The sequence below is a fragment of the Diceros bicornis genome, chromosome 18, assembly GCF_020826845.1.
Source record: "Diceros bicornis minor isolate mBicDic1 chromosome 18, mDicBic1.mat.cur, whole genome shotgun sequence".
Lineage (NCBI taxonomy): Eukaryota > Metazoa > Chordata > Mammalia > Perissodactyla > Rhinocerotidae > Diceros > Diceros bicornis.
In genome coordinates, this window is record NC_080757.1 from 15,985,256 (window position 1) to 16,002,966 (window position 17,711).

Here is a 17,711-nt window from a genome sequence, read left to right on the forward strand (position 1 = left end):
AAACTAAGATGCTGAGAAATTCAGTCACTTGCACAAGGTCGTACAGCTTGTAAGAGGCAGAGTCAGTATTGGAGTGCGTGTCTGTTTGGCTTCAAAGGCTGCCCTCTTAATCACCAAACTATAATTCTTCTAGCTGTAGGACTTTTTTCCTTAAAAACAGAAATATTTAATAAGGTAAACATAATAACTTCAGCGTATATTTCTAATCACGCAGTTAAAAGGTCACGTGGTAGAATATGATTTAAAGAAAGAAGCACATGATTGTAGTGGCTCCATTTTTAATAATCCTTAACTTTCCTGTAGATTTTTGTTAAGTCTTTCAGTAGACATTGAAGAGTAGGGACCAAGGGTCATTTTGGGGTTTCCTTTCTGTTTTCAGACATGTCTTAAAGACATCGTCAGAGCCCAGATGCACGGGTACCCAGAAAGATTGCAGCCCAAGATGATGTTGCGTAAGGCAGAGTGTCTGGTGCTCCTGGGGAGACTGCAGGAAGCAAGCCAGACCATCAGTGATCTTGAAAGTAACTTCACTGCCAAACCAACCCTAGCAGCTTCCCAGTTTCAGATTCTGCAGAGAACCCTCTGTCGTCTGAAAATGAAGGTACAAGAAAAGGAGAATCTCACAGAAACCATCTCAGCAGCTCTAACCAAAGCCTTTGCGGATATGGACCTAAGGGAAGAAAATGAACAAATTTCCAGTGCATCATCATCTGTCAGCTTATGCACAGACCCTTTAAAAGGCCGCTATCTGATTGCCACAAAAGGTATTCTCCCAGGAGAGCTCCTGGTGAAGGAGGACGCTTTTGTGAGTGTCCTTAACCCAGGAGAAATGCCACCACTACATCATGGCCTAGAGAGCAAGTGGGATACCAGAGTTACCAATGGGGACTTTTACTGTCACCGATGTTTGAAGCACACTTTGGCTCCAGTTCCTTGTGATGGGTGCAGCTATGCCAAGTATTGCAGCCAAGAGTGCATGCAGCAGGCCTGGGATCTCTACCACAGTATCGAGTGCTCTCTAGGGGGGCTGCTTCTCACACTGGGTGTCTTTTGCCACATTGCCCTGAGGTCGACTCTTTTAGCTAGATTTGAGGATGCTGGCAAAGTCATAAGGAATCTTTGTGGCGAGATTAGTAACAAGGACACCTCTTTACCTGAAAGCAAGAATCTGGTGCAAACACTCAGTTGTGACCTGGGAGGGGAGAGAGAGAAAAATGGCAAAACAGTTGAGAACCCAATTCCCGGGTGTGATATTAATGGAAAGTATGAAAGTAATTATTATGCTGTCTTCAACCTTTTGCCCCATACTGAAAACCATAGCCCAGAGCACAAATTCCTCTGTGCTCTGAGTGTTTCTGCACTGTGCAGGCAGCTCGAAGCAGCCAGTTCACAGGCCCTCACAACAGGTCCGACATCCTCTAAGCTGAAAGCAGCAGTGGCTCCTGCGTTGGGTCCAGAGTTGACTCTTTGGGGAGTGGCCATGCTGAGACACATGTTACAGCTGCAGTGTAATGCGCAGGCAATAACTACCATACAGCAAACAGGTAAGAGGGAAACTTTTTTTTCTGCCTTACAGTATTGTTCTTGATATAGCTAATGTTTGGGGAGAAAGAACTGTAGAGGAAAACAGTAGCGTTCAAACAAATCAGTGAGCTAATGGGAAAACACAGCTGTCTTGAATTGTCATGATTGTGCCATTGAGAAGCTGTGTGACCTTAACAAATTATTTGATCCCACTCTGCCTCAGTTTTCTCATCTGTGAAATGGGTAGTTTAAACCCACCTAACTTTACGGAGTTGTGAAGATGATGTGTTTGTAAAAATACTTTAACGTTAAAAACTCTATGGGCCGGCCCTGTGGCTTAGTGGTTAAGTGCGTGCGCTCCGCTGCTGGCGGCCCAGGTTCGGATCCCGGGCGCGCACCGACGCACCGCTTCTCCGGCCGTGCTGAGGCCGTGTCCCACATACAGCAACTAGAAGGACGTGCAGCTATGACATACAACTATCTACTGGGACTTTGGGGGGAAAATAAATAAATAAATAAAATCTTAAAAAAAAAATAAAATAAAATAAAAAAATAAATTTCCAGCAGAGGAGTCTGGCCCAGCACAGCTTTTCACACAATACTACCATAAGCTGTTGGCCAGCCTGTGCTTGGGCTGTCCTTTGGTCAGGTGGCCAGATAATCTAGGGGCCGCCTCTCAGAACAGACCAGCCTCAAGCTGCTCTCCTGAACCAGATCCTCTAGATAAGGCTGTTCCAGGCAGATGGAGAGGATGGATGTGCCCAGCATTGTCAGTGACGTCTCTAATATGACTGTACTGACAACAGATATTGTTATTAGAAAAGAAATAGCTTCCAGTATTTCTACTGTATTATCTCCATTTTAGCAGATAATGTCTTTCGATTCAATCAGTTCATTATACTTTTCTCAATTTTCTAATTAACTCGAGGGGAGAAATTAGGTATTAACTAAACCTAGGATGTATAGACAGATTAATATTAAATGTGGCTTAACTAAACCATGCGTGTTTAGCTCTTCTGATCTTCTCACATTAGGTAATCTAGAATTTTATCAACCTTTTGTTCGTACATTTTTATCTTTAGTTTTAATTCAGCTGCCAAGTTATATGGTGTATATTTGTTTCGCTAGAGGTGTCTTTGGGCAAGACTCTTCCCCATCCTGAAACACATGGAACATCCAGAAATAGCCTTGGCTTCATCCCGTGGTAGTAGAGAATCACATTGCAAGCTAGTCTCCGTTTTCTTCTCTGCCTTCTTTTGCTTTTTTGAGCCATTGCTACCTCTAAAATACATCTGTTGAGTGTTTTTCCAGAATTATGTTTTTCCTTAGGTACATTCACTGACATTTTAAAACATTGTTTTCATTTTGTTTTCTGAATATAAAAAGTAGTATATGGGGCTGTCAGATTGTAATGGGAGAATGTTACCAACTCTTGATTCTGTTGTGTCTTGCCTCTAAAGTACTTAATAGAACATACAAAAAAGATACAAATGTCAGTAGCTCTGAAAACTATGGAAACTATTGTCCGGGTAAACAATAGCAGTGACCGCTAACTCATACTGAATCCCTGAGGCAGAATGGCAGAGCCATATGGAGAAAGAAGGTGTTTTCCATCCACCTGCCTCCACTGGCCTACCGCTTACAGTCAAAGAATCTTAGCCTAAATGTTTTTGCTCCGTGTGCATGACATTTCATTACAGTCAGTTTTTTATTTGCATAGAGAGTTTTGGGTAAAATTTTTCGAAAGTTGTTAAGAGTGAATTTTTGGATAAGAGTATGTATAGCCAGGAAGACCTGTATTTTGCTGTTGCTAATGAGGACTAGAGAAATAGATACGTAGCATAATACTGGCTATCAGAGGTGATGGAAAGAGGATTGGAGACTCTGGCTTCATCTATAAGGTTCTAATATTTTATACATAATTTATTCTCATTTATATGATGTTTTAAAAATATACACAGGAAAAAAACTAAAAGCAAAAAAAACTTAATGGTGATTAATTCTGAAAGTGGAAAGATGATTAGTTTTCTTCTTTGAACTTTTCTATATTTTTTTAAAGACAATTATTCATACCTTGGTAATATTATTCTGGTAAGTTTAAAATGGGTTGTGTACCTTTCCCATCATTCTATGGAAAAGATATTTAAAAAAAAAAAAAATAGTTCGGAGCCGGCCCAGTGGCTTAGTGGTTAAATTTGTGCGCTCTGCTTTGGTGGCCCGGGGTTCGTAGTTTTGAATCCCAGGCTCGGACTGACACACGGCTCATCAAGCCATGCTGTGGCGGCAACCCACATACAAAATAGAGGAAGATGAGCACAGATGTTAGCTCAGGGCCAATCATCCTCACCAGAAAAAAAAAATTCACAGAGCAAAAAGTAGGAAGATGATGAAAATGAGTCTATAATAGTAAATACAAATGGGCTAAAATCTATGAAACAAATCTTTCAAAAAGGGCCAAAAAAATTCAAATCCAATTGTATTCTGTTTATAAAAGTGACAGCTATAACAAAACAACACAATGTTTGGACAAAACATGTCAGAATCACAAGCACATCAGGGTATTAGTAATCATATGAAACAGTGAACTCAAGGTAAGACATCTAGAAAAACAGAGACAACATTTTATTTTTATAAAGGAGACTCTCCATGCTGGGATATATCATCAGCCTTAGCTCTCATAAACATAGAGATTGTGTCTATAAAACAAAATGGTTAAGTGTATAAGAAGAAACTGGCAAAAACCCCATAGTTGTGAGAAACTTGAATATACCTACCACTGTGACTCTGATTTAATATATTAAAAATAAGGATCTAGAAACCAAGATATAATAAACTAGGAGATTCAGTAATTATATCTATCAAAACTTGTGTACTATAGACCAGAGTTCAGCAAACTTTTTCTGTAAAGGGCCAGATAGCAAATATTTTGGGCTTTGCAGGCCATATGGTCTCTGTTGCAACTACTCAACAGCCATTGTAGCATGAAAGCAACCATAGACAATATCCAAACAAATGAGCATGGCTGGTTCCAATAAAACTTTATTATGGGCGCTGAAAATTGAATTTCTTATAATTTTTCACATCATGAGAATTATTCTTTTCATTTTTTTTCAACTGCTTAAAAATGTAAAAACCATGCTTAGACCCATCTGTACAAAAATAGGCAGCAGGCAGGATTTGGTCCACAGGCTACAGTTTACAGACTCCTGATTCAAAGATTTGGCAAATCTAATTAAGAAATCTATTTAGGAAAAAGCTCCACAAAATTAAGAACAATGAAGTGGATATAGCCAAAAATATAAATTCATTTAAAAATTTTAAACATGGGCCGGCCCCGTGGCTTGGCAGTTAAGTGCGCGCGCTCCGCTACTGGCGGCCTGGGTTCGGATCCCGGGCGCACACCAACGCACCGCTTCTCCAGCCATGCTGCGGCCGCGTCCCACATACAGCAACTAGAAGGATGTGCAGCTGTGACACGACTGTTTACTGGGGCTTTGGGGGAAAGAAAAGGAGGAGGATTGGCAATAGATGCTAGCTCAGAGCCGGTCTTCCTCAGCAAAAAGAGGAGGATTGTCATGGATGTTAGCTCAGGGCTGACCTTCCTCACAAAAAAATAAATAAATAAAAATTTTAAACAAATACTTAATACAATTTTAGACTATTGAATTTGAAAATATTAAGTAGACAGCTTTGTAAAAAAATATAAATTGCCTAAATTTTCCCAGAAGGAGGAAAACACTTCAAAACTCCAGTAATTGTGGAGGAAATTGAAGAAGTTATCAAAATATTTCCATAAAAACAAGAAACACCCACTCTTTTCCATGTGAGTTCTTTAAAACTTAGGAACCTATTTAGCCATGTTTTAAAAAAATAAAAAATATCTTTCAAGGAACAGATCATTTTTATACAATATGAATTGTTCAGGGCATGGGAGAACCTAGAACCCTTTCCCACTCATTTTGCAAAGCCAAGAATAAAAACTAGAGAGCAGTCTCTTTTGTGAATATAGATGTAGAAACCCTGAATAAATCACTGCCATATCACATCCAGCAGTTTATTAAAGGAATAATAATATATGACCAAGTAGGGTTTCCTCCAGAAATGTAAGGATATTTTAATTTGTGGGGATATAAAAGAAGGCTTGGATAAATGCAGAGATATGCCATATTCTTAGATGCAAAGACCCGAAACTATAAAAATGGCAGTTCCCCCACATTAGCCTAATTGGTGTAATGTAGTTTCAAACAGAATCACAATTGGATTTTTCTTGGAATTTAATAATGATTCTGAAGTTCATCTTGAATAAGTGGGTGAGAATAGCCATTTTGTTTTAAAGAATAGTGAAGGGGCTTGGTACTATCAGCATTAAGCTACAATAATTAAAAACATTATGGTACTGATATGATAGCCTCTCAAAAGTAATAGCTTCTGTCTTCAAATCATTACAAAGTTAAGTATTAAAAAAATTAAACCATAAAATAGAAAAAGGTAAGTGAACATTTATATAGTCTTAGGGTGAGAGAATCTTTCTAAAAATATATAATACCAAATTTGGGTAATTAAAAGATAGCTAGTGTGGGAGATCAAGATTTGGCCACCCTGAAATATATCTCTTTACCTTGATTGTTTTCTCTGAGGGACATTTGACCTCCCCCACTAACTGCCTAAAGAATTTGACATGGTGGCTCCTTCCTGGAACAGATCTTCTGTCATGATGGCTGTAATGATAATGTAAAATAGATGTTACAATGGGAGGGGGCACCAAGCCCCTTTTATCAAAAAACTCTCTCTCTCCCTGAGCACATTATCTATAGATGATCCTGAAAAGAATTGTCTTCTTGCCCTCTGAAGTCCCAGACCACTACCCACCCCCAACACCTTCCTCTCCTTTAGCTACAATACTTAAGCAAGCAACGTAGACAGAGGGACGAGTTGCTCATTGCTGAGTTTCTCCCATGTATACGTGTTATTAAACTTGGTATTATTTTCTCCTGCTAACCTGTCTTGTTGATTATTTGGCCAGGCATAAGAACCTTAAGGGAAAGGGCAGAGGGGAATTCTCCCTCTCTCCCCCCACTAGATTTAACCTAAATACCAAATATCAAAAACACTATAACCAGTAAAGAAGACAGAGAAATGTAGGTGAAAAGGGTCCTTGAAGGAATGGAAACACTGGACTGGGAGACAGCAGACCTGAGTTCCCATTCCACTCACTCTCAGTATGGACTTGGTCAGGTTACCTAACCTCTGTGTGTTTCAGTATTCTCATATGGATCATGAGAGAACTGGATGAACCTCTAGACCACAACAATTTCTCCCATCCCTTTGTGTTTGCCCCTTTGTGACTTGACACTGCTTTTTCTACCAACAAGAGTTGGAGTCTCGTGGCTGGCCCAGTAGCATAGTGGTTAGGTTCCTGTACTCCACTTCGGTGGCCCAGTGTTCACAGGTTTGGATCCTGGGTGCAGACCTACACACTGCTTATGGAGCCATGCTATGATGGTGTCCCACATACAAAATAGAGGAAGATTGGCACAAATGTTAGCTCAGGGCCAATCTTCCTCACCAAAAAGAAAAAGAGTTGGAGTCTCTTTCCCCTGCCCTTGAATCTAGGCCAGCCCTATTACTTGCTCTGACCAGTAGAATGCAGTAGAAGTGACATTATGTGACTTTTGAGTCTAAGCCTTAAGAGATCTTGCAGCTTCTGTTGTCACCTCCTTTTTTTTATGTGAGGAAGATCAGCCCTGAGCTAACATCCATGACAATCTTCCTCTTTTTGCTGAGGAGGACCGGCTCTGAGCTAACATCTATTGCCAATCCTCCTCCTTTTTCTCCCCCAAAGCCCCAGTAGATAGTTGTATGTCATAGATGCACATCCTTCTAGTTGCTGTATGTGGGACGTGGCCTCAGCATGGCCGGAGAAGTGGTGCGTCAGTGCGCACCCGGGATCCGAACCCAGGCCGCCAGTAGCGTAACCGGGCTGGCCCCTGTCACCTTAAAACAATGGTGTGGCCTTGTGAACAAGCCTGGGCTAGCCTCCTTGAGGATAAAAGACCATGTGCCAGATGAATGCAATCACATGAGTAATCCCAGGCAAGACCAGCAGAAAAAACAGTCAGCTGAGCTCAGGCAAAGTTGCTGGCATGCAACATTATAAGCAAATGAATCAGTTGTTGTTTTAGCACTCCCCACCTCCAAAAACCCATAAGCAAAAATTAAAATGTGAATGACAAAATGAGAGAACATTTCTAGCAACTATACAACTCTTAAAATCAACTTGTGAAAATACGCATAGGGATGAAAATGTTCTAAAACTGGATTGTGATAATGGTTGCACAACTTATGTAAATTTCTTTAAAAAGTCATTGAATTAGTGCACTCAAAACAGGTGAATTTTATGATAGATAAATTACATCTCAATAAAGTTGTTAAAAAATATACATAAGCAAGCACTTTATTAAAGTAGTAATAAAGATCATATCTAACCTCTCTAGTAATTAAAACAAAATACTATTTTTTACCTATCAGATTGGCAGAGTTGCTTTGTTTATTTTATTTTTTTAATTATAATATACATTTTAGGTTAGGGTGTAAAGAAATGGCCATGACGTGTTAAGTGAAAGAAGTAACTTACACATCACTGTGTGCACCATGTTGCCAATTATGTTAAAAATTCCATACATAAAGCTAGAAAGAAGACTGCAAGAAAATGCACCAAAATCTTATAGCTGGCTGATAGGATTATAGATGACTGTTATTTTTCTCTATAATTTTCAGTTTTTAAAATTTTCTATCATATAATCCTTTTGTAATTTTAGTTTTTATAATAGTAAAAATAATTCAAATGATAACATTTTTTAATATAAACATTTTTAAGGCACTTGATACATATTGCAAAATTGCCCTCCAGGAAAGTTGTACCAGTTACACGCCCACGAGCAATGTTCACTTTCATTTTTGAATTCAATCTAATTTTGTTTTAGTCTGCTCATATTTCTAATCTTGTTGTATCCCTTTTTATTATTTCTTTGGGGTTCCAACACCTCCTAGTTTAGTGTTCTCATTGAATTTCATTAGCAGCTGTTTCATTAGTAGCACAGAAGAAGGATTAAAGTGTTAACCAGGATAGACTTTGACAAAAACCTATAAAAATGTGTGTTATTATGTTTGCATAAATGCTGTTTAATCAAAGTTCCTCAGAAACTTTTCTTTGCTACTTACCTTAAGGGACAGAACTGGCCACTGATGATATTCTAGACCTTGGGGTGTGTAGTCCTGTCTCAGTGGGAATGGCACATTCGAGATGTATCTGGATTCATGTCATAACGAGGCTTAATGAAGTTCCACGTAGGTTCAGATCCATTCACTGCCCTTTACTTTCACTCCAGCAAGGAACCCACCTTTAGTTTGGGCCCTTGATTACATGGTATACACACAGATTTCTTGTGTTGTGAAATATCTGCCAGAATAGGTATATTCTGGAAGAATTGTGAATGCATCTTTTTTTCTGTACTTCAATTCCATTTTAAATGCACTGAGGATATGACCAAAGTAGACTCCCTCCTTTTTTCTTTTGTTTTATGGACAAAATGTCACATATTAAATTTGGTTAATTAGGTACATGCATATTCCCACTTTCTGTTATCTCTACTAATAGATGACTAATGCAAACTATTGAATAATTTTTTTAAGTCAATACTTAATTTTTTAGAAATAATTAGAGAGAAACTCAGCTCGGACATAAATACCCCACTCAGTTCCTGGGCCTTCTTCTGTTAGAGGATAATCTATAAATAATTCACGAAGCTGACATTACTCACTGTATTGTGATCATTTTTTCTGGGAAAATTTTAGCAACTGTTCTAATATAGATTGCCAGTTATCAGTAGTTGGGAATGCAAGTCAACTTTTAATTATGCAGAGGCTGATTATTCAGACTACAAACTGTTCGTGCCCTGTACTGCTCGTTCCTGCTGCCTACGTTTTAGCATTTTCACTGCTCATTAGTGCATCTACCAGAAGGTAGGCCTTAGACAAGGGAGGAGAAAGGAGAGGAAACTAAAATCAGATAAGCACCAAGGAGAAGCTCTGATGAAAGATTTCAATACAATTTGTAGAATTGTTGACTAAAATTGAGTCATTTGGATTCCCTGTGAATTTTGTTTACTTCTTCTCTTCTTGTCCTCCATAGCAACAGATAACAGAATTTTCTGCAGAGAGACATTATTCCTATATTTAATGTTTTCCTTTCTAGAACATTTTCACATGCTGGTTCATATTTTCTTTATTCATTATGTTTGTACCTAAACTGCTTTATCTCTTTGGTGATTGGTGTATTGCGATTCCTGGCATCTTATACAGTGGTACCAAAATTATCTGATGGTTTTTCGGTTTTCCAGAAAACTGAAGGTTTCTCTTTAAGTACCAGTATTTTTCATATTTTAACCAGTTTTGTTGGAAATATGATTTCCTCATGCTTAAACCGAGGCTACTGAACAAGTTTAAGTGTTTCTGGATGCCCAAGGCTCTCTCTGTTGTGCATACTCCTAAGATATGTATGGCTGTCACAAAAACCTGTGAGAGCATGCTGTCAGTTTAGGAATCCCTGGTTAAGTATGCTATAGTCATAGTAAAACTTGAGTGGTGCTAATGTTTTTGTCTGCCCTAGGGCTGTTGTTATATAAGTTTTCTGCCTCCTTCTCCAGTCTGTCACCTGTCTCTTTTGCAACTTTCAGAAAACTTGCCTCTTATTAGTTCTGTTTCTGGACTGTTATAGGCTGAGAGACTGAAGAACCAAGCCATTTAGATCTGTGGCTAAGATAAGAGCGAGAAGGCCTGCACAAGAGTACAAAGATTCATATATGAATATAAGTGCATGAGCTTTGGTGCAGAAATAGCCTCATTGCTTAGAGGCCTTTTTCTTCTCTCCTTCCTAATTTTCAATCGTGTAGTTAAATTGCTGGTTAATTGTGTTTCAAAGAAGAGATTGTTTGGGACATGAGATTGTCTCGAATAGGGCTAGTCCAGAGAGTTTTTTTCAATAACTACTGCTACTGGATTTCCCATAAAGTTGGGACAAAGGGCAGAATGAACAGGTAAACATAAAGAATATTGATTTTTAAAAATATATTATAAACCTATTTAGTTTGGGATAGTAATTAGATTATTTGTTCTATTAACCAATCAAAGACCAGTTAAACCAAAGCATTTGGACTATAAAAAAGTCTTTGGGAAATAACCTCAACAGGTAGTCTGGTTTCTGTGTCCTCTGAACATTATGAAACTGTCTATCTAGAAAGCTCCCTACTGATAATTCCTTTTTTATTATTTTTTATAAATTCTAATCTCTGGGTTTTTTGTGGTATTGAGACACAGTGGTTAGGTTCCAGGATTCTGGTGGACTTTTTCTGTATTCGTTCGCTTTGCTTCCTGGGGACCAGAGTTTGCTGTGAGTCATGTTCCATCTGATTTATGTTGGATCCGGCTGTGGAGCTATGACTCAGATGGGCTACAGGCCTGATTGCCCAGCTCATCTTCTGAGGGACGGATGGCGAGGCCAGGATTAATGTCCTGACACATTTTTCCTTTTTCCTCTTGCGCTTTCAGGATCTAAAGAGGACATCATTACCGACTGCAGGCAGGTACGCCTTGCCACAGGCCTCTTCCCTGTTGTCAGTCTCCTGAACCATTCCTGCAGCCCCAACACCAGTGTGTCTTTCGTTGGCACTGTCGCCACCATTCGGGCATCACAGCAGATTAGAAAAGGGCAAGAGATTCTCCACTGCTATGGTGAGCCATCCCTCCTCAGTGCTGCCCACCTTCTCCAGCAAAAAAGGGACAGAGTGAGTTAGAATGAGCAGACCATGGGGCAAGTGCCTTCACCTGTCCAGGATTTGTTTCCTGGAAGAGGCAGTGCACATTTAAGCAAAAAGAAAAAAAAAGGCCTCCTTACTAGGCCCCATTGTGTCGAAACTATCATGTATCTCACTGCTTAACCCCCATAAACTTCCTGTTCCAAAAATGGAGTAGGAACGACTTTTGACTTCTTGCTCCTCCTGTCCCTGCAACTTGGAAGCTTATTTCTGTGTCTAGTTCCACAAATGTTTGAGTAAAGGGTACCTGTCACAGGATCAGTAGTTGACCAGACCCTCTGCTAACCTAATGTTCTTGAAGTAGTGCTTCACTCTCGCGCTTTAAATATTGGCCAAGTGTGTTCTCTCACAGGGCCTCACGAGAGCAGGATGGGTGTTGCTGAGAGGCAGCGGAAGCTGAGGTCTCAGTATTTCTTTGACTGCACCTGCCCAGCTTGTCAACATGAGAAGCACAGAGCTACGGCAGGGCCCAGGTGGGAAGCATTCTGTTGTCACAGTTGCAGAGCGCTCATGCAGGTGAATCTCTCTTCTCCTTTCTCGTCTCCACTTCCCCTGCCAGTCAGTTATCCAGCCGAAAGGCCACAAATCTTTAGGAGGAAGCCATCAGGGCATATAGGTGCTGAGAGCAGTACTCTCTCTTCCCTTTCAGCCCATCTTCCCCACACATTGATTACCCCTCCACAGGAACTGCAGGGAAAGATTGAATTTAGAAATCTTTCTCTTGCAAAATAACAGAAAATCCAACCTAAACTGATTTAAGCAGGAAAAAAAAGAGTGAGAATTTATTTGCTCAAGTAAATCACTAAAAGGTCCCAGGAAGGGAGTACTTCAGATACAACTTGATCCAGGGGCTCAGATAATGTCACCAAGATCCCATTTTTCTGTCTGCCTCCCTAAGTTCCATTTTCTCTGTTAGCCCTTCCCTCTTGTGGAGGTAAGACGGCTGCCAGCAGCTCCAGCCTCGTATCCTCCCGGTCCAGGAGGATAAAACCATGTGCTACTCTAACAGCAGGCTGGGCAAAAATTTTGTTGTGTTTCGTTGACCCCATACCTGTGGCTGGAGGAAAATCAAGAGTCACATAGTTTTCCTCCGGCCATTTGGGCCCGAGGAATGGGCCAGATCTGAGCCACATGCCCACCCTCTTAGCGTCCAGGTACTGACTATGGGAGGGTGGGAGAGGATCCTCAGGAGAAATCAGGTTACTACTGCCGAATAGATACAGGTGTCTGAAAAACAACAAATGTCCACCTCAGAGATTTTCTCCTCTGCCAGAGGATACAATTTTCTTAGGGAACCATAAATGGAATGTAGAGCTGGCTGTGTGGGAAAGCTGAAGTGTAAATCCTGGGTCATATGTAGGGAGGCCTCACCTTGCATCTTTTCCTGTTGGTTTTTTTATGGCTTTTTCATAACCACTAGAAATGTGTCTGTCATCCAAAGTCCTGGCTCCAAAGAGAGCTAAGAGAGGGGTTGTAAAGATGGAAATAAATTGTGGACTATACCAGTTTAAATTTGGTTGCAAAAATTAAATCCCAGGGTGGGATCGGCTGCTGCTTTCCTTAGATTTGCTGTTGTCAAGCCAGGTTCAGTCAGGCTTTGGTCATGGTGTTATTGCAGGAGTCTCTTTCCCCCATAGAGTCAGAAGCTATGGCGCCATCCTATAATGTAATAAGCACGTGTAGTGTTGCTAACCAACTCTGGTACAGGAATAAAGACAAAACTGACTTCCACAGGGTGATGATGTGCTGAGCTGTGGCAACACATCTTGTACAGAATCAGTCAGCAGGGATCATCTAGTCTCTCGGTTACGAGACCTTCAACAGCAGGTTGGGATGGCCCGGAAGCTTCTCAGAAATGGCAAGCTAGGTGAGTCTGGCTCCCTGCTTTGGTCCTCCAGCCCCTTTTCCTTTATTCATCCTGAGATCACCTTGGACTCACGGATACTCAGTGATGATTGAAGAACTGAATTGAATTATCCCCACGCCAGCCACAAGATGGCTGTGTAGGCCAGTGAGACCAAACCCCAACCAGCTCAGTTTGGTGTCCTTGCAAAAGGGCCAGATGACTGAAGCTGTTGTTCTCTTATGCATCAGATAGCTGAGTTCAAGTCCCCCATGATGACTAAAAGGTTATCTCTGACATCCACGATCTGTGTGCAGATCCAGAAGTTCAGTGTCATTTATTTTAGTTCCAGAACCTAGTGACCTAATTTCCTAGAGAGGTTGTTCTGCCCCCATCAGAGCCTCATCTCTCTTCTAGAGAGCGGTGGGACAGGTGCCCAATGGATATAAGTATCCTGCTTTTTCCAGAGAGGGAGTTGTGCAACTCCTCATTACCCTTGAACACTCTGCCTTAGAGCTTGACGTTGTGGGAAGTTATTTACCCTACTTGATGAAAGTCAACCTTTAGCTTAGATTTCTGAGTCAAGAGAAAAAATGGCCATAAATGAAATGTAGTCGTCCCACTTCACACTGAAGTTGGGAACACAGAGTAAATGTGGGGAGGCCTCATCTAGCACTTTTTTCTATTCAAAGAGAAAACATAAAAGAACACCAGCTTTTTTTTTTTTTTTTTTAATTTTCTTCTTTCTTTTTTTGTGAGGAAGATCAGCCCTGAGCTAACATCTGCCAGTCCTCCTCTTTTTGCTGAGGAAGACTGGCCCTGAGCTAACATCCGTGCCCACCTTCCTCTACTTTATGTGGGAGGCGGCCTCAGCATGGCCTGACAAGTGGTGCGTCGGTGTGCACCCGGGATCCGAAGCCGGGCCGCCAGCAGTGGAGCGCGTGCACTTAACCGCTATGCCACGGGGCCGGCCCCAGAACAACAGCTTTATTGGAACAAACATCATGGGTTGGTCACAACCCAAGGAGACATTGTGGGGTTTCCACATTCAGCCCAGCCAATATAGAATTTAAGAGCCAAGTTCTCATTTCTAGGACTAGGTTTGTGTCTGTAATGAGGCCACTTTCCTTTGAATTGATAGAGCAAGCCATTCAGCTGTTGTTGGGGTGCCAGCAGGATGCTGAGAGCTTCCTGTCAGCAGAACACAGCGTGGTGGGAGAAATCGAGGATGACCTGGCCCAGGCCTACGCTGCCTTAGGTATGACGTGTCTTCATTTTCTGCTCCAAGAGACAAGTGTGCCTTGTGTGTTTGGTCATGACCCTGGCCTCATCTGGTTGGTTATCTCAGTCTTTCAACTGAGGCTGCTCTCCCTTCCATTTAGCTTTCCTAACCCTGAAAATGTTCATCCAAAGTTTATTGTGGTTCTTTTCTGGAACCAGATTTTTCTTTCTTTGCAGGGGACTGGCAAAAGTCAGCTACTTATCTACAGAAGAGTCTCCAAGTGGTTAAGGTTCGCCATGGGCCATCCAGTGTTGAAATGGGCCATGAGCTCTTCAAACTGGCCCAAATCTTTTTCAATGGGTAAGTCTTTCTCTTGCTTCCTAGCACTTCGCCAGGCCACACACTCTTCTGTCTTTTACTAGGCTCTTCTGTGTATTACTCTTTTTCTGTGGTGCTTTTGAGCATGTTGAAACTTCTTTATTTCCCCTTTTGGAGAGATCCTTTCCTTCTGTTTTACTGACAAACTTGAAGCGTTAGAATTTCCTCCTGAGAGATATAGGAAAGCTCTTAGCTCTGAAGGGAGTTTCTGAGGGAGAGCTTGCCAAGCGGCCCCACACCCACCATCATAGCGGTTCTTCTCAGTCCTCACCGTTAGCCACCTCCCTCGTGCTCCATTCTCAGCACCCTCGACTCCGGGCGCTCTTCCTTCTCCCTAGTCCTATTCCTTTTAAAGCCCTTGTTTTCAACCATGAGTGATTTTGCCCCCAGGGGACATTTGTCAATGTCTGGAGACATTTTCGATTGTCATGACTCAGGGTGGAGGCCAGAGATGCTGCTAAACATCCTACAATGCACAGGACAGCCCACTACGGGTAAGAATTATCTAGCCCAAAATGTCAGTAGTGTCAAGGTTGAGAAACCCTGCTTTAAAGGTGAGAAGGAGTGAACAGTAGGGCTGGTGAGTTGATACCTCATCTACTTTTGCAACTGAGATCACTGGGAGGCCCTAATTTCAGTATTTCTAGATGGAATACCTCCAGCCTTGATAGAGCTGCCACTGGTATACATAGGTGTGAGAAAGTGTTTGAAGCTTGATCCTAAGATTATGAATGGTGGTGGACCTGAGACCCGAGACACAGAGGCAGTCCATTTGGTCAGAGAGAGAAAAGGACTGCAAAGTTAGGTCACAGGGGGACTTGGTTACCCTGAGATGAAGACTCCTGAGTAAATATCAGATTAATGCTTTGAGATTTGCCTGTTTCTCAGGATCCTGGAATCTTTATACTTTTTTTCATAACTTTGTTCTCAAACTCTGCCTTGCATTGTGTTTGTGAAAGTGTCTTATCTGCCCTTCTAGATTGTAAGATCCTTGAGGACAAAAATGATCTACTTCATATTCTTCCGGGGCATAGTAGGCCCTCAGTTAACGTGTGCTTGACTGAATGAGTGGATTCACTCCTCTTACGTCCTTTGGTGCAGGTTTGCAGTGCCCGAAGCTCTGAACACAATACGAAAGGCAGAAAAGGTTCTGTTGGTGCACTATGGCCCTTGGAATGATGAGATCCAGGAGCTACAAAAGATGAAATCCTGTTTATTGGATTTGCCGCCTGTCCCTGTGGGACCTTCGGTGTAGGATCCCAAGGGGACTTTGAACCACAGGAAAGGAGCCCATGTGGGATGAGTTAAAGAGGTTCTGCTGCTGCTGAGTTGTCACCAGGAAATACAGGACTTGCCTGACAGTCACAGGCCTAGTGTATGAAGGGTGGGGGACTCAAAAAGCACTGCAGTTGGCGAGAGGCTCACCTATTGTGATGAATGTTCCTTGAAATAGTTAACTGCCCTCCAATAAAAACTCCCAGTACTCAGAAAAGACTTGAAACTAGTATCTGGAGAGCCTAATCCCTTTAAAAGGATTTTAGCTGATCTGCAGGCATCTGGATGTTAGCCTGGGGTTTTGGCTAGATGCCACCTTACTAAATGATGATAGTCTCTTTCCCTGGAACATTCCTATGGTTTCTAGTAGTAATGAAATGTTGTGCACCACTCCAGTGGGAACTTACACTCTTAGTAGTTGTATTGTAATTGAAAAATAATTATAAAGCAAGAAATCAGTGAGGAGAAATCCATACCTCTAGAGACACAGTTTCACTTATGATATCTAGCTTCCTCAAATCCTTTGTTAAAACTGGTAGAGTGTAAATTGTGAATAGAGAAATAAATATGGGGCCATCTTATTGTTGGGCAGGTTCTTCCTAGGATGGCAACTCTCAGTTTGTTTTCTACCGTTTTTCCAGTCCTTATTACCCGGCTTTAATGTATACTCTTGGCAGACTCATGACCAAACACTACTAAAATTAAGCTCGTTAGCAGTGACTTCATAACACACGTGCCTCCTTTCTGAGTTCTGTTTATTAGCAAGCCTGAAAAGAGACGACTTTTTTCTACCAGATCTCCCCAAGCTGGCAAATGAAATATAGATGGTATGAGTATTGAGAATGGGGAAAAACTTCAGAGGATGCTGAGGGGCTGGGCATTGCCAGACCCAAGACGTGCCCATTGGTTGCCACGGCATTATAGTCGAGAAACAAATAGCCCTGAAGATGCCCGGCAGTAGCTTTTCAGGAAGCCGAGTGTTCGGAACACAGTTCGCATTCAAACACTTGGATGAAGAACAGGCAGAATCTCATTTATCCTCCTTTCTACTAACTCACGGTGGCAAGGCAATAGCCAATGAGATTTTTTGGTAGAGCTAACTTTTTCAAGTAGAAAAATTTTGAGCTGTGGACAATTCTATAGTTTCTCTGTTCCAAACACTTGGCATGTTTCATGTTCCTAAAAGAGGTCCTGTTGTACTCTGTAAAATAGGCATACTTCCTTAGAAAGAATATGTTTGGAATTTTTACATATCAGGTCCAATTTAATGTGTACTCGAGAGCGTTCTTTAAATGCTTTGTAAAATAAAGAATTATTTCCTGAAGTTACAAGTTATCTCCCTTATCTGTCCGTGTGTTATCCTATGTTGTCAGGTGACATTTGCCTGACCGGGCAATATCTGTACCTGCATTAAAACCTAAAGTCTGGTTTGTGTAAGAGTGTGCTCCACCGATTGTGGGGGCAGGAGATGCCCTCCTGGGGGCATTAGTGGTCCTAGTACATAAATACTCCCAGAGCAGAGAATCAGTCCCTGTATTATGCAGTGCGGATAACTAAAGGTTCTCATACATGGTGACTCTCTGCAGAGTTTAGATAC

The 17,711-nt window shown here is 41.4% G+C and overlaps 1 protein-coding gene across 6 annotated transcripts in view; it reads left to right on the forward strand.

The window, feature by feature from the left end:
• SMYD4 (SET and MYND domain containing 4) overlaps positions 1-17,445 on the forward strand; it is a 49,163-nt gene extending 31,718 nt beyond the window's left edge. For 5 of the 6 annotated variants that reach the window (XM_058560110.1, XM_058560109.1, XM_058560112.1 and 2 more), the window contains 7 exons: positions 380-1,544; positions 11,131-11,313; positions 11,749-11,912; positions 13,131-13,263; positions 14,381-14,497; positions 14,698-14,821; positions 15,941-17,445. In XM_058560110.1, the coding sequence (XP_058416093.1) occupies positions 380-1,544; positions 11,131-11,313; positions 11,749-11,912; positions 13,131-13,263; positions 14,381-14,497; positions 14,698-14,821; positions 15,941-16,094 (2,040 nt within the window). In that variant the 3' untranslated portion in view covers positions 16,095-17,445. The remainder of the gene's footprint in view (positions 1-379; positions 1,545-11,130; positions 11,314-11,748; positions 11,913-13,130; positions 13,264-14,380; positions 14,498-14,697; positions 14,822-15,940) is intronic. The other variant, XM_058560111.1, reaches the window with a different exon arrangement.
• Positions 17,446-17,711: the final 266 nt, after the last annotated feature.